General features: G+C 66.0%; 1 protein-coding gene across 1 annotated transcript; it reads right to left on the reverse strand.

Annotated features, from left to right (window-relative positions):
- Positions 1-2,930: 2,930 nt before the first annotated feature.
- On the reverse strand, positions 2,931-14,097 carry ARHGAP45 (Rho GTPase activating protein 45). The gene is given in 24 exon segments (XM_047707434.1): positions 2,931-3,644; positions 3,973-4,078; positions 4,721-4,931; positions 5,015-5,241; positions 5,339-5,476; positions 5,554-5,742; positions 6,104-6,163; positions 6,165-6,277; positions 6,383-6,487; positions 6,642-6,725; positions 6,804-6,925; positions 7,026-7,216; positions 7,303-7,440; positions 7,568-7,750; positions 9,075-9,155; positions 9,248-9,358; positions 9,508-9,572; positions 9,643-9,780; positions 9,884-9,950; positions 10,145-10,217; positions 10,301-10,385; positions 10,604-10,747; positions 12,911-13,238; positions 13,951-14,097. Coding segments are annotated over 24 exon segments (3,375 nt in total). The 5' UTR covers positions 14,053-14,097; the 3' UTR covers positions 2,931-3,330.
- Between the last annotated feature and the right edge of the window lie 1,542 nt (positions 14,098-15,639).

Consider the following 15,639-nt stretch of genomic DNA (forward strand, 5'->3'; position numbering starts at 1 on the left):
AGCACCGTCCGTGCTCGGAGGAGCCTGGTCTGGGCGTGGCACACGCGTGGACTCAGCCTGCGTGCCCTTCTTGTGTCTGGCTCCCTCCCTGAGTGTCTGGGCTCGGGGTCTGTCCCCCGGGGCTGCAGGTGGGGACCTCGCTCCGGCTCAGGGCCGGGACGCTCCCATCCGCGGGGTCACGTGTTGTCTGTCCAGCTGCGAATGCAAACATGCCGTTACCCACTTAGCCTCCGGCGGACCCTGGACTTGTGCGTCTTGGGCCGTGATTTATGAATACTGCTGCCGTGAGCGTTGGTGTGCGAGTTCCGCGTGGGACGTGTGTGTTCGTTTTTTCTGGGTGTGTGTCTAGTGTGGACTTGCTGGCTTGTGCGGGAAGCGGGTTACACATTGCAGAAATCGCTGGGCTGTTCGGTGCTGTGGTGGCCCCGAGTCACAGTCGCACGGCCTTGCCTGTGCTTGCTGCCGGCGCCCTGCACGCGCAATTCCCTCCTGACGACTGACCCCATGAGTTGTTCTCTGGTGCTGAGAAAGTGTCGTTTCTGCAGGCAGGTCTGCTCGACCTGCACGGGGTTGGGCTGCGTGTCCCTGTCGCTCCCGGCACAGGCCACAGGTACGCGCACGTGTCTCTTCTCACATACACGCTTGGCAGAGGTGTGACCGTGATTTCGATTGCTTAAACACCTGTTTGTAAGTTTGGTGAGTTTACACGTGGCCTTAAGTTCTGGGGTTGACTCGGGCCTGTGTGGCACGGGGATGTGCTTTCCCCCAGCAGACCAGGGTCTCGATACTTTCTAGAATGGCAGTGGGGCCTCCTGTGCGTGTGCACTGGCATGGGGCTGTTTCAGGGTCCTCCCACAGATCCGTCCACGTGTTAGAAGAGCTTGTTCCCATCCCCCCAAATACACATGTCCTGCCTTCCAAAGTCAGCTCAACCAGAGTAAGCCAGACCCAGAAGGATGGAACCTACAGGACCCCCTCCCAGGAGGGCCCCAGAGGCGGCCCGTCCCCAAGCGGGAACATGGTCCAGCCTCAGGAAAGGAGGGACCCTGACCCTTGCTACAATGTGGAGGGACCCCAACGACACGGGGCTCGGCGAGAGCGGCCAAACCCAGAAGGACCCGTCCCGCAGGTCCCCACTCCCAGGAGGTCTGCAGAGGAGTCCCGTCCACACAGAGAGGAGGGGTGGGACCGGGGGCTGGGCAGGAGTGGGAAGTCCGTCCTTCATGAGGACAGTCTTTGTGTGGGGGGGATGAGACGTTCTGGAGATGAAGGGCAGGGGTGTGAGTGCCTCCCTCCGTGGAACTGTGCGTGCAGAGACGGTGAATGTCCTGGATATCTTAACCACAGTAAAATAAATTTGGTTATTGGAGTTTTTTCGTGTCACGGGGTTTTAATTGTGTTTTGTTTGTAAATAAACGTGTAAAGCTGTGTCTGTCCCTGTGTGAGGACGTACTGACTGCGGAAGTCGGGCCATGAGGAGTCTCGGGCACGTGGGATACCGTGTTGGGGTGGGTCTGCGTCGTCTGTGCGGCGGGTGCAGAGCCACTCCGTGGGCACGGAAAGGACCACGTGGGTCAGCAGGGTTTGCGGCTGGCTGTTTGGTGCGCGGCCTCCTCTGTCGCCTCCAGCAGCACCGGGCTTTCCTCTGGGAACACGTCCCTTTGCTGCGCAGGGACCACAGCCTCCGCTGCTGAGCACATCCTGTCCCACGGCCCCGGCGCTGCTGTGAGCTGGGCGGTTGCTCTGACACCGGCCTAGGCGCCCCTCCTAGTACGGGGTTGGGGGTGGCAGCAGGGGGGCCCATTCACATGGCCCCAGGCCCCGTGACATTCTGTGAGCCTGGGCCAAGCCTGGCCTGAAGCCGGCCCCGAAGGAGTAAATCAGCAGGCCCTCCGCAAACAGCATCAGAGCCCTCGGCTGACTCGCCTGGCCAGGCTCCAGGGCGCTTCTCAGGACGCGCCCGCCTTGATGAACGGGCGTACGTGGCGTGTTGCCGTCCGCCAGAGCGCTGGTCAGTTGGAGAGTTTCGGGTTCGTTCTTGTGACCATTTTAAGACGTGTGTCGGACGGATCCCTTCTCGGCGTTTTGGCTAAGATCAAGTGTAAGACGTATCTTGGATTGGCCGATTTTTTTCTGTGAAAGGACAGGAACAGGTGTTTTCAGGTCTGGGCTAGATTGTCCCTGTTGTGCTCCGGGCAGCAGGTCCGGAGGGCAGCACCGAGGCGTGGGCGCGGGCGTGTGCTGTTGGCCAGCGTGGGGCCGAGGTTTGCTGGCTCCGAGGCCTCCCTTTCCGGATCTTTCTCAGCTGTGGCGGGCGGGGGAGGGCCAGGCCAGCTTGCGCAGAGCGTTCTGTCTGCCACTGACGCTGTTGGTCTGAGTCGGGGGTGGGCTGCAGGGTTCGGGCCGGCCCCTCTCCCCAGCTGCTTGTGTCCCGAAGGGTGTGAATTGCATCTGGGTTTTTGTGGCCAATGAAAGGTTGGCTCTTCCTGCTCTTGAGCCGTCCTTGACCCTCCAAGGTCGGTCCAGAGGGGCTGAAGTGGTCTGTGAGAGGAATTGGGGAGGGTCCCTGCTGGCTGCCGGTCCGCTGTGCTGCCCTGCAAGGCTGCCCCAGCTCTGAGACTGGCCAGCGAGAATGAGGCTCACACTGGGGTGCTCGGGCATCGGCCACGCTTCGGGGCTTCGTGGCCACACCCGGCTGGTGGCTGCTGCCCGGACAGCCTGAATGGACCGTTTCTGCCGTCCGGGAGGTTCCTCCGAGCAGCCCTGGGCCGAAGTTTCTCAGGAGTACCTATCTGATGCCGGTGTGTGCACAGCCCACCTGGGCTGTTTTCTGGTGGAATTTCTCTTCCTGAGAGTCCTCTCCAGTGGGGAGCCAAAGACACGGCTCAGGCCTCTGTGTCCCCCTCCCGCCGCCGCCAGAGAAGATGGGCTCAGATTTAAAACTTTATTTAAGCAAAACGTGCACTTGAAAAACCTACATCATGACCCGGGATGGACGTCACACATGCCTACACCCCATGGGGCCCGACACTGCCTCCTGGACCCCGCCATCGGGCTTCCAGCGTGGCCTTCCATGGCAGCCTGGTGGCCCACAGGTGGCTGGCTCCGAGGGCAGGGCCACTCAGCAGGGGTGCACATGGCTTCTTCACACAGCCCTGGCACACAGGCGAATACAGGGCAGGCCTCTGCCTCTCCCTGTGCTCCTGGGAGCTTCTGGAAAAGGCAGCCAGCAGTGGCCTCAGTGCATTGGGCTCGCAGCATGAGGCCTCACAGTGACTAGACGTCCCCAGAGACCTCCTCAGCCACCAGCCAGCCGGCCAGGCGCCCCAGCTACACACACTCTGGCTGCTGCCCCGGGCCCGTGCCTGCCTCGAGCCGCCCACCGCGGAGTCCCATGTCGGGCAGTGGGACCTTAGCCACGTTGTTGCACTGGTTGGCGTTGAACTCGGCAAGCTGCTGGGTCAGGCCCTCCCTGTCGCCCAGTTGCTCCTCGCTGCCCCTGCGGCTGCCCTGGGCCACCTCCGCGCTGGCCTCACTGCCCTGCTTCTCCTGGAAACTGAGGCGGTGTCCCCTGTCCGCTGGGGACAGCAGCTCTGAGGCCTCCTCTACCTCAGAATCAGAGTCATTGGAGGCCACCCTGGATTCTGGGAGGTCAAGAAAGGTGGGGGGTGGGGGAGGTGCGGAGACAGGACAGACGGACACGTCGTGACCAGGAAGGCCCTGGGGACTGGTGCCTGACATGCTGTCACGCTCCCCGCCTGGGACCGCCTGCCCGCCACCAGAGGGCAGTCTCTGGGCACAGGGCTGTTGCCGTGACTACCCCGCTGGTGACTATGCCACACCTCAGGAACACGTCAGACAGGCGAGCTCTTCATGGGATGCAAACCCACAGCCGTGCGGCCTCTGGGCACCCAACGTGGCCCCGTGACACCTCGTCGCCCGGCTGCCCACCTGGCTGTCGCCACCACTCACCTGGGCCGCCATCCGCCGCCTCCTGCAGGGGGACGGTGGCCCCCGCACTCCCCTCCGGGTAGGGCGCCTGCACCCCCGCCTCGGCCCGTGCCGCCTCTGAGCCATCCTGCAGGTGGTGGAACGGGGCTCAGGGAGGGCCCGGATGCCCGCCAGGCCCCAGCTCTGCTCTCGCTCTCGTGAACCAAGAACCAGGAAAGCCTACAGCTCCTCAGTGCTCCCTGCGGTGTGCGTGACATCACCGCGTCCCGTGCATGCGCGGGCTGCCCTGGCCCCGCTGGGGCAGCAGAGTGAGGTCCCACGTGGACAAAACCAGCGTGTCCTGCTGCCCCTGCACCCCCACAGTCCCGGGAGAGGGATGGCGCACCCTCCACGGGGACTAGCGCACGAGAGTGAGAAGTTGGGGAACCATGCACGTAGAGCCTGTGGAAGAGAGCTGGTGGCACAGCCAGGTGATGTGGCAGGTGGGCGCAGCGGGGCAGCTCGTGAGCCTGAGCCCGAGGATGTGCCAGAGGCGGTGCAGAGAGAGATGGACGGACCGGCCGGGCTCCAGAGCCAGGTGGGGGAGGTGCGGCCACAGGGCTTTTGCACTGGTGGTCAAGCTTCCCCCAGTGGAGCTCTCCCTCTATCGGTTCTTTGCTTAAAAGATGCCTCTGGGGCCCCTCCTGACGAAAGCCTGCTGAAACCAAGGCTCTCCGTCCCAGCCCCCCTGCTCCAAGGGGACAGCCCTGGGGCCCACCCCCACCTTCACCTGGCCCCCAGGCACCTCCTCGGGTTCCTCCTCAAAGATCAGGCCATAGTGGGTGATGAGGGTCTCCACGATGCGGGCCTGGTGCGGGTAGTCGACCAGGGAAGACAGGGACACGGTGGCCTCGGTGGGCCTTGGCCGCAGCAGTGTGGGTCCGAACACGATGCCCAGGTTCCCTGGAGTCATCTTGTTGTCCTGCTCCACCGCCACGATCCTAGGGGTCCCGCGGGTGCGGAAGCAGGTGTGAGTGCCCGCTGGGGCTCCCCAGGCCCTGCCGACCTGGACCCCGGCCCTCACCTGCGCAGGTGCCGCAGCAAGTACGTCAGTGTGGCCCGGTTCTCGGGGGGCAGGTCCTGCAGAAGCTCCCGCAGCTGGCCCGCCATGGCCATGGCCGCGGCCTCAGTCTCTGCAGGGTCTGCCCGGCCCCGGGACGCCACCTTGGCCTCTGCCTCCGCCTTCAGATTGTCCTTGGCCAGCCCCACGAGCTCGTGGTAGAGGCGAAAGGAGAGGATAGGTTCGGGCAGCTGCGGGGGGAACGAATCGGTGGGGTCCACGCCCCGGCCCCCGCGGCCCCACCCCCCGCCCGGCTGGGTCTGAGCTGCGGCCCCGCCCCGGTCCCACCTGCCGCAGGTAGAGCTTGAGGACGTTGCTGATGTCGTGGGGAGAGGCCTGTGACAGCTCCACCAGCTCCTGGCCGGCCTCGAACGCCTGGCACAGCTTCTCCACGCGCGTCTTCACCCCGTTGAGACGGTAGATGCCCTGTGGGGGCGGCCGTCAGCCCGGGCCACGCCCGCCCCCTGCCCGGATGGAGCCCCCACGGCCGCCCCCTCAGTCACCTTGGTGTGCAGCGCCCGCTGCTCGATCTCACAGACGCACTTCTTGATGATGAAGGGGACGCCATCGGGCGCGCCGCGGGCCGCCTGCGAGAAGCCCTGGCCGAACAGCCGCAGGCGGCCCTGGAGCCTCTTGTGGCCGCAGCGGACGGCCAGCGTGTCCAGGCACTTCTTGTGGCAGGCGAGGCAGCACTGCGCGGGGCGCCCCGTGAGCGACAGCCCCCCGCGCCCACAGCACCTCCACTCTGGCCCTCCTGTCACCCCGTCGCAGGTCAGGCGGCACTGCTGGGGGCCCGTGAGCAACCCAGCCCATGCTGCCTCTGCTGTAAAGCCCTCCTGACCCTGTCTCCCTCGTGGCTGGGCGCCGCACCTCTGCCGCCCCGGCCTGGCTCCGACGGGCCAGCCTGCTCCCACCTCCAGGCCCTGGCCTGGCGCTGGCCCCTGCCAGCTTACTCTTCCCCCCGCCAGGGCCCTCTGGGTCTCCACAAGCCTCCCTTTGCTCCCAGCTTAAGGGAGCCAGCTGAGCACGCACGCCTGGCCGTGCCGCCCTCACCTCCTCGCACTCAGCCCCCTGGAAGTAGACGTAGCTGTTACATTCCCTGCACTTGGCCGGCTGTGCGCAGCTTCCGCAGACGGTGCGTGCGGGCAGCCTTGGACAGCCCCACGTTGCGGAAAGGCCCACTGGGCATGGCCACTGGCAGCTCGGGGGCCATGCCATTGAGGTCATCTGAGGGTCAGGGCAGGTGGTCAGCCTCAGCAAGGCTGGTCCGGGCCAGGCCCAGCCGCGGAGTCCAAAGCCCCGCCCCACGACGCCCACTCGGGGGCCCCTCACCCTGCTCAAAGGCTGACGGCCCTGTGCTGCCCTCCTGGTCCACCAGCTCCTCGCTGGACGACATGGTGCCGCTGGATGACATCCGCTCCAACTTCTTAAAGTCCCCTGAGCAGGAAACGGGCGTCAGGCAGCCCAAGCCCACAGGGGCCGGGCACGGGTCAGCCGGACCCTCCCCAGAGCTGGCTCACGGCCCTGCCTCCATGATGAGTCCCCCGCCCCAGGCCCAGGCCAGTCACAGCTCTCCGCCCCCCAGCCTCACCTGAGCCAGGGCTGGGGTCCAGGCTGCCCTCTGAGTCTGACATGGTGGTGGGCCACGACTTGTGCACCTGGTGTCCACGCCCACCTGCAGGAGGGGTGTCCAGCAGGGACTGAGGGGCCCTGGGGAGGCCACGCCCACCCCCTACCCCCACCGGGCCCTTACCCCTGTGTTCCTTGGCAGGTGTGCCATTGCTGGGTCCACCTTCCTCCTCAGGGCTGCCGGTGGCCTCTGCCCCCGTGGCATCGCCGGCAAGGCTCCCCTTACGGGTGCGCATGACTGGGGACCTGGAGGGACAGGACGGGGATCCCGGGAGCGTCAGCGCACCCAGCCTCATCTCAGTGTGGGGGGAGCCCCGCGGCCCCAGGCACGTGCAGGCAGCGGTACCAGGCGTTGGCGGAGACATGGGGCTCGAAGTCATAGCGCACATCGGGCTCCTCGTCCCGCTGCAGCTGGCCCACGTAGGAGGCGTACTGCTGCCCCGGGTCGTACAGCTTGCTGCTCTCGCACAGCATCTGGAAGTGCACGGGCAGTGAGGCCGTCTGCATGTGCAGCATCTGGTAGTAGGAGATGGTGGCCTGCGGGCGACGGGGTGCGGGCGTGAGCCCCACTGGCTGCGCCTCCAACCCCCAACGCCAGCTGGAGCGCGGGACACGGTACGCACCGACTTGATGGTCTGGTCGCTCTGCCGGATGACCTCCTGGATTTGCCGCAGCACCGTCACCTTCGTGTCCTCCAGCTCCTGCTTCTGCGTCTTGGCATCGGCCACACACGTCCGGTAGGTGGCCATGGCTTCCTCGGCCTGGATGGGGGCCGGGGGGCGCACACACAGAGCTCAGCCGGGTTCAGACCTTGGATGTCCCCTGTCCCTGTCGGGAGCTGCACCCGCGGGATCGGCCCCCCGCTGCCCTCTGCCCTTCCGCGCTCACCTTGTTCTTAGCCTCCTCCTCCAGACGCCGCCGCTTGTCCAGGGTCTTGGAGGCGGCGGCCCCAGGCCCCGTGACGGCCTGCTCCTCCTCGGCCTTGACCGCCAGGAAGTGGGCCTTGCCGTGGTCCTCGCAGCGCTGTGTGTAGCCCTGCTTGGCCTTGCGCAGGTTCGACTCCGCCTCTTGCTGCAGGCGTGGGGGCGATGACGCCGTCCAGAGCCATCCTCCAGCTGGGTCCGGTCCCCCGGCTCCCCTCCCCGACCGGTCCCCTGAGCCCCCCGCACGTGCCCACAGCCCACAGCGCGGCCGCACGGACCGAGGCCCTGCCCCAGAGCGGACGGCAGGAGAACCGGAGGGGACGCCTGCAACGGGTCCCTGGGAGGACCCTTTAAGCCCCCAAAGCCGGGACGCAAGCTCCGAGACCCCTGAGGCCCCTGCCCACCCCCGCCAGAGTTGCAGACGCACTTCCGTCTCTCACTTCCCCTCGTGCACAGGAGAACAGCGAGGCCGGCCTGGCAGGAAGCCAGGCACCCTCAGGGTTGGCAGGAAGAGCGCTCGGTCACAAACCCCGTGGGCCTTCTGGGGGCCACCCTGCGCAGCCTACACCATCAGAACCTGCCACGCCAACGCCAGCAGCACCCGCACAAAGTCCTGAGGGCGCTCTTACACGCGCAACACGGAACCCAGGAACCACGTGAGGAAAGACAACTGCTGACACTCATAGGCTTCTGCCCAGAAAAACAGGCCGCAGGTAAAATCCCAAGCCAGAACAGTAAACCAGGTGTGTGGGGGTGGTCTGTAGCTCACACCAGCGAGGGCTGAGTCCTCTAATATGGCAAGAGCTCTGGCAAATCAAGAAGAAATGGCCTTTGTCCAAAGTGAGCAAAGGACAGGAAGAGAGGGCTGGGAGAAAGACAGGCTCGCCTGCGCACACCCTCCCCCAGACACCCGCTCTGGGCACCCATGGGAGACGACGGCCCGGCCGCTCGTCCACAGAGGGGCCCCGGCGATCTTGGCACTCCAGCCTGGAACGCCAAGAGCCCCGCAGTGCCCAGATGGCCCGCCAGTGGGACCTAGTGAAACAAGCCAAGCGGCCTCTATAGCTGCGACAGGTGACAGGGACGAGGACGCAGCTGGTGGGGGGCGGGGGTCGTAAAAGGCCCAGAGCCTGAGAGTGAACCCTTGTGGAGAGCCCAGAAGGGGAGGCACGTTTGCTGGCAGCGCCAGAAGGAGCTGGGGGTGGGAGCCGCAGGCCCTGTCAGCAGAGCTCGGAAGCAAGTGAAGATGCCAGTAGCTTCGGAAAAGTCTCACACAACCGCGGGGAAGAGACTTGCCCTAGACTTGCGAGCACCTCGGTCCCCTGCCCACCCCACCCGCCCTGAACATGCCAGTCTTCCCCCTCCTGCCCGCACAGCCGGGGGTGGTGGGCCTGGCATCTGAGGGTTAGGGTCAGCCCTGAGCGGAGGCAGGAGACCACAGCGCCAGGCCCCTCCCGTCCCCGCCGGCGTACCAGCTTCCTCTGGGCGCGGTGCCACGACTCCTTGATCTCCTTCCTGCGTTTCTCGTGCTCCAGCCGCCTCAGGTTCAGGGGCTGCAGGGACAGGCTGTGAGCAGGGGATGGCACTGGCGCAGCCCCACCCCCCACATCCCACCCTCCCCACCCCCAACCGCCCGCCCGTTCACCTGCGTGAGGGTCTGGCTCTGCAGCGTGCCCACCGCCTGCACCATACTGTGGCCGAACTCCAGGTCCTGCTCCAGGGCCAGGGAGTAGATGGACAGGAGCGGCATGTGGGGCTGGGAGGGGAGGGCAGAGGTCACAGGGGGCGGGGCTACGCAGCCTCCCGGGCCCCGCCTCCCCAGCTTCCTCTGCGGGGGGCCTGCACCCCTCTGGCCGCCCCAGGGGTGAGGGGGCTGAGACACCCCCGCGGGCCCGGGGACCCCACCTGCTGCATGAAACTTTGCCTGCAGTTGTGCACGATCTTCTGCACGCCTTTGGCGAAGTCCATCTCTGCGGGGGAAGCGGAGTGAGCACGGGGCCGTGGGGCCGGCCCCCACCGGAGCCCGCCCGCCGCGCCTACCCAGCGCCGTCCGCTTCTCCACGTAGCCAATGAGGTCCTTCATGTACTTGGCCATGTTCTTGGCGTAGTGCAGCGCGGCATCCACGCCCCCCTCGCAGCGCTGCAGCAGCATGTCCACCTCTTCTGGGGCCAGGCAGCCTGCGGGGGACCCGCTGAGCGCAGCCCGGCGCCCCCAGCCCTCCCGCCCGCCCTCGGCCCGACCCGCGGGCGCCTGCCCATCCGCGGCTCAGAGGATGCTCACCGGCTTCGCAGTCCTCCGCGCTGGGGGCGGCGCCCTCGCCGCCGGGGCTGTACAGGTTCTCCATGGTCTGCGCAGGAGAGACACGTGCATCGGCCCCAGGCGGGGCTCTGTCCCACACACCCCCCCACAGGAGACAGCCACTCGCCCCCCCACCCTAGACAGAGGAGACAGCCACTGCCCCCCCCACCCTGGATGGAGGACACAGGTGTGCCCCCCCCATGGGGCCCGGCCCCATGCAGCATCCATGTCACCCCTGCTCACCTGGATGGGGTCCCCAGGGGGCACTGACAGGAGAGTGCTGCTGTCCACTTCCCCCATGAGGAACTCAGACACACTGCAGGGCAGGGCAGGGTCAGCACCCAGAGACTAGCGGGCCCCGCACACCCAGTCCCACTCCACAGGCCCCGTGGCGCTCACGTGTTACTGAAGGAGAGAGCGATGGTCTCCAGGGCCTTCTCAAACTCCTGCTTGTCACACTCCTGGTTGCTCTCATAATGGAAGGCTGGTGGGCAGAGACAAGGATGAGAGGGTTGGCCCAGGCCGGGACGCACCCACCCCTGCCTGCCTGCTTCTAACTGAAGGGAGCCCTTAGCCCAGGGTCAGCACGAGAGCAACCATGCCTGTCAAATTGCCATGCACCCTTCAAAACACACTTCAAATGTCCCTTCCTCCAGGAAGCCCTCCCAGGTGCCCCCAGAGCCCTTCCTGGGGCCGGCTGACCTCTGATCTTGGCAATGAGGGTGCCAGCAGCAGTGAGCGACTCCACGGTGTTCAGCAGCGGGTACCTGGAAATGATCTGGCGCATCACACGAAGGGCGTCGCCCAGGTACTCGTGGGCCAGGGGCCGGCGGGCCTCGAGGAGGTCTGTGGGGCAGAGCAGGTGTGAGCGGGGGGGGCGCCGGGCCCCCGGGAAAGCCTGCTTGCCGCCGCCTCAGAGCTCCTGACCCCAGAGGGGAGACTGAAGCAGAGGTGGGGAGGGCAGCTGCCCAAAGCCCACTCCGGGCCTCTCTGGGCTGCTGGCCAGGTCCTCGAGGGCCGGACCGTGGTTTAGGCAGTCCCTTGTGCTCAGGACACTCTTCATGTCCTCCCAGAGAGCAAGCTCCTGCTTGACCTTCACGTTGCAGTCCTGGTGCCCACCTCCTCCATGTAGCCCCCTAGGCCACTTTCCTGCCACGGCCTCTCAGGGCTGCTCAAGGTTCTGTCTAGCCCGCCAGCCATTATCTACTCCTCCCTCATTTTGCAGATGGGGAAACTGAGGCACAGAAAAGGGAAGTCATTTCTCAAGAATGATGAAGCTTTTCCATGCACGCCGGCTTCGAAGGCGTGAGAACCCCAGACAGGAAGGCCCTGCTTGGCTTCGTCTTGAGGGCGGTGGGGAGCCACAGAAGGTGCTAGAGTCAAACAGCATCAGAGTCAGATCTGTGTCTCGGAATGCGACCTTAGCCTCCGCAACAGTCGCTCACGACACGAGGATCTGGAGGTTCACGCTCCCCTGAGTGAGCCAGCCCGCCCCCTCCCTGCCCTGTAGACAGTCTTAATGAGAAAAAAGTGGTGTGTGCCGGCAAAGCCCTGTGCACACAACACAGCCCGCTTGGTAGGAGCAAAACCACGGGAATGCGGGGGCTGCAGACAGGGACCCAGGAGGACTGGCGGCCCGCTGGGAGGGCAGCCCTGACACCCACGTCCCCTCCCACACCATACCTGATGGATGGTGCTGTCCTTTCTCAGCACCCACGACCCCCACTGAAGGTCCCCATGGGTGGGGGGGTGCGGCGGGGGGAGCTCCACCCCAGCCCCTCAGGCTCCTGCAGGATCCAGGGAAGGCAGGGCCACGCCCCTTCCCTGCCCCCCCAACCCCGGTGCTCCCAGCCGGGTGGGTGGGCCCTGCACTGTCCCTGACCTGGGGGCTCCCTGTTCTGGCACCGTCACAGTGTGCCCACATCCTCTGCCACAGCCAACCACCCCACAGGCCCCACGGGGGCCCCATTGCACAGATGAGACACCTGAGCCCAGGGGAGGAAGCGGGGACTCAGCCCACAGCCTCTCCTCCAGGCTGCCCAAAGCGGGTGGAAGAGGACCGGGCGGTCCCAGCCTCCCGCACTTCGCACTTCGCACTTCACCCTCGGGCTCAGCCCCGCCCAGTCCTGGCCTCCAAGGAAGCGCCGGTTCGGAAAGGAACTGAGATTAGACAGTTTCCCCAGGAAGCCGCTCTGGCCCCCGCCCCACCAGATAACCCTGGGGGCTCCCACCTCCCACCCCGCAGGGGCCAGGCCTCTGGAGAGGCCACGAGGAGGCTGAAGTCAAACCCCAGCTCTGGCCCCTCCTCAGCCAAGAGAGCCAGGGGTCAGGGCCCCGCGGAGGCCTCAGTTTGCAGATCCACTGAGTGGGGCCTGGGGGGAGCAGGAGCCGGTCAGCGCGGGGCATGGGCCCGGCAGCGCAGTTTCTGGGAGGAGTGGGCTGCAGGCACGAGGTGCCAGGGACAAACAGGAAGCAGATGAAAATAACTCGGCAGGAAGTTGGGCTGTCAGCGCCACATGGAGGAGAAAACGGAACTGCCATCCCCAACAGACAGCGCACGCCTGCGGCCCCCATGCCAGTCCTGCCCCTTGTCCCTCCAGGAGCCCCCTCCAGCCAGGCCCCGTCGCTCCAACCCGGCCCACCTCTGCTCTAGCATTCTCTATGGCTACCCGTGGCCCGCGGGAGAAGAGTTGGGGTCCCTCCCCGCTGTTCTCGACGCCTCCAGCGTCCTGCACTTCCACCAGCAACGCCCCAAAGCTTGTTCCCCCGAACCTATCTCCATTTCGGGTTTCCGAGCCTGTCCAGGGGGGGTGCTCCCTCCGCCTCCCAGCCTTTCTCTGCCTGTGGCCTCCAGACTCCTACGCATCCCTCAGGACCCTGGTGGCAATGCAAAGCCTTCTGAGACGGCCTCTTTCCCTCCCTCCGCCCAGCCTGGAGTCCGCAGGCTTTGAGGTATCTGTGTCCAGCTCTGCCTTCCGCCCAGGCCTCAGTGTCCCCGGGGCTGCTCACCGTCACTCAGGACACACTCCTTGAGCTTCTCAAGGGCCTTGGCAAAGCGGCCCACGTCGGCCAGCAGGTGAGAGATCTCGCCAGTATCAGGGCAGGGACCCTCGACAGGAGGCTCAGCGGGGCTGGCTGCGGCCAGTGGGCTGCGGTGGCCCCGACCCAGCGTCCAGGAGCCGGCGCCGGACAGCGGGAAGCCAGCAGCGCTGGCATGGCGGCTCAGGCTGGTGGGTCGTTTGAGGGTGCCCGTGGCCTTGGCATTAGAGGCTGCACTTGGCGGCTCCAGGCTGGGTCCAAGGGACACTGTGTCAGGCCCATCTTTCCTGGGCAGCTCCTGGGAGGGTGGGGCAAGCTGGTGACCAGGGGTTCCAGCCCAGGCACTGCCTCAGTTTCCCCAGAAATGAAGTGGGGATTCTGGAGGGTCTCTGGCCTGACCCCATGGGGGATCAAAGGCCAGAGGTCGTAGGGCTGAGATTTGGTGCCCTGCCCCGCCCACACCTGTTACCCAACATCCTCTTCCCCCAGCTTTCACAAACAACGGTCTCTGCCCAAACCACAGCCAGGGGTGGGGCCTGTGAGGGCGGGGGAGGGGCACCCCACTTCCTGGTGGAGTAGGGCGGCCCAGAGGGGGTCCTCAGCCTCTGTAGCCCCCTCCAGACTGCCGCAGACACCCTGAGTCCCTGCTGAAGACGCCTTTGTCGATTCCTATATGCCTAAGAGTCCTGTGAACCCCCAAGTTCCACAGACGCCCCCAGGCTTTGTAGATAGCCCCTAACCTTGTAGCCCGCCAGACCCCAGAGATGCCCCCCAGGCCCTCCACCCAAGGTGCCTATTTTGTGCCCAGCTGCCCAGAAACCTTGGCCCCATGGCCACGCTCTAGCTCTCACCTCAGAACATGCCGCTGCCCCCAGACTCCCTGACCACCGCCCTGTGGTCCCAGACCCAGGGCTGCCCCCTCCTCAGCCCCCTCCCACCTCCTCCCTTGGCCCCACAGCCAGCCCTGAACGAGGCGGAGGGATGCGGTGGGCAGCCCAAAGGGCTCCTACCATGAGCTGAACGCCAGGGTCCCAGCCTGTCCTGCGTGGCCCGTGCTGTCCAGCCCGGTAGGGGCTGTAGCTGGTGGGAGCCCCCCGCCGCCGGCCCAGCATGGAGCCGCCGGGCCTGGGCCCCTGCCGCCTGGGTGCTTCTCTAAGGTCCCGCCCGCTCTGCAGTCCAAGAAGAGGCTCACTCACCCCCAAGGGCTGTGGGCTGGGGCTTCCCGCCCGGTTCTTTTTTGAGATGGAAGGGGTTTTCATGAGCTCCCGCTTCTTCCTGGAGAACATGGTGGGGCCCCGGGCTGGTGGCCTGAGACGGGCGGGCTGGGGTCTGGCAGGCTGGGGGTCTCAAGGCTGTGGCTCTCAACAGTGGCTGCCTCAGGCCCACATTGTCGCCGGCCACCCCCTCCCCAGCTGTCAGGCCCACGTGATAGGCTCGGCCCTCATTGGCGGGCCCTCCCCCCCACAGGAAAAGGCCTCCGGAGGGAGGCTGTGCCGGCGACTGGTGACGCAGACCTGCCCCCCACCCTCCCAGGCCTCAGTCTGCCCCTCCACACAGCAGGCTTGAAGGTGGGGTCCCGTCTGGGTGGGGAAATACCAGGGTCCCACCCCCAGCTTCGGCTCTCAGCTCTGTGCAGGTGCTGGCCCTGGCTCCCAGGCGCATGGGCGGGGGGGGGGGGGGGCACGCGGCGGCACACTGCAGGGGTGCAGACCCTCTGTCAGACATGCCCAGATGCCACCAAGTGCATGATGACATGTAGGGACCTTAACAGGTGTGCAGACATCAGGAAGCTCGCCCATGGAACGGACAAGCCAGAGCTGCTCTCTCAGACCTTGGGCATGGCATGGACATCTGCTATCTAGCCCCCTCCGTCCCCTACCTCTGACAAGCTGGTGGCACAGGGGACAGCAGGCCACCACCCCCTAGCCCTGTTCCCCCAGTCCAGGGACCGGACCCCAGGCATGCCAGGCAGCAGCACTGACAAGGCACGGTGGGAATCATGCCTGCGGCCACCACTCAACAGCAAGAGCCAGCCCCAGGGCGCTCAGGGACCCCCGACCTGCGGCTCCCCTCCCCCCACAACCTCCTCATCTCTTGGTCAGAGCCTGCTCTCCCCCATTCTTCTCCTCACCTCTGGAGTCCCACCGCCACCCCAAACCCCAACCCTCTACCCTCCCTAACACAGCCCCCCAATGACCTCTGCTAGGAGGGGCAGCTCTCCAGGGCACAGGGTCCACAGACCACCACCCCGGGGGTCACAGCTGGCTCGCCAGGCCCGGGGCCACCCAGATGCAGCCGAGAAGCCTCTTTGAGGGCCCTCTGCCCACCACTCACTGTTCTGGGGCCTGGCTTTGGGGGTGAGGGCTGGTGGGCCGTCTTCTGGCCTGGTTGGGAGGCTGGAGGCTGGGCCACCCGTGCTGGGCCCCTCCAAGCCGTCCAACATTCCCAAGCCTTGACCTCATGCCCACTTCATGACCGGGCACTCCTAGGTACCCCCCTGAGCCACCAGACCCACGTGGGCGTCCAGGTTCTTAGGGAGTCTGCATGCGAGAGCCTCCGGTGCCCAGCCTGAGACAGAGGCCCTCACCTGAGCTGAGGGTCTGGCCAGACTTGCGTGCACACACTCGGGGGCGGGTGGGTGTCCAGATGCAGGAGGAGGGCCGTGGCTGGGGACACAGGCAGCCTGACGCCCACAGTTT

Source organism: Lutra lutra, chromosome 1 (genome assembly GCF_902655055.1).
Source record: "Lutra lutra chromosome 1, mLutLut1.2, whole genome shotgun sequence".
Classification (NCBI taxonomy): Eukaryota; Metazoa; Chordata; class Mammalia; order Carnivora; family Mustelidae; genus Lutra; species Lutra lutra.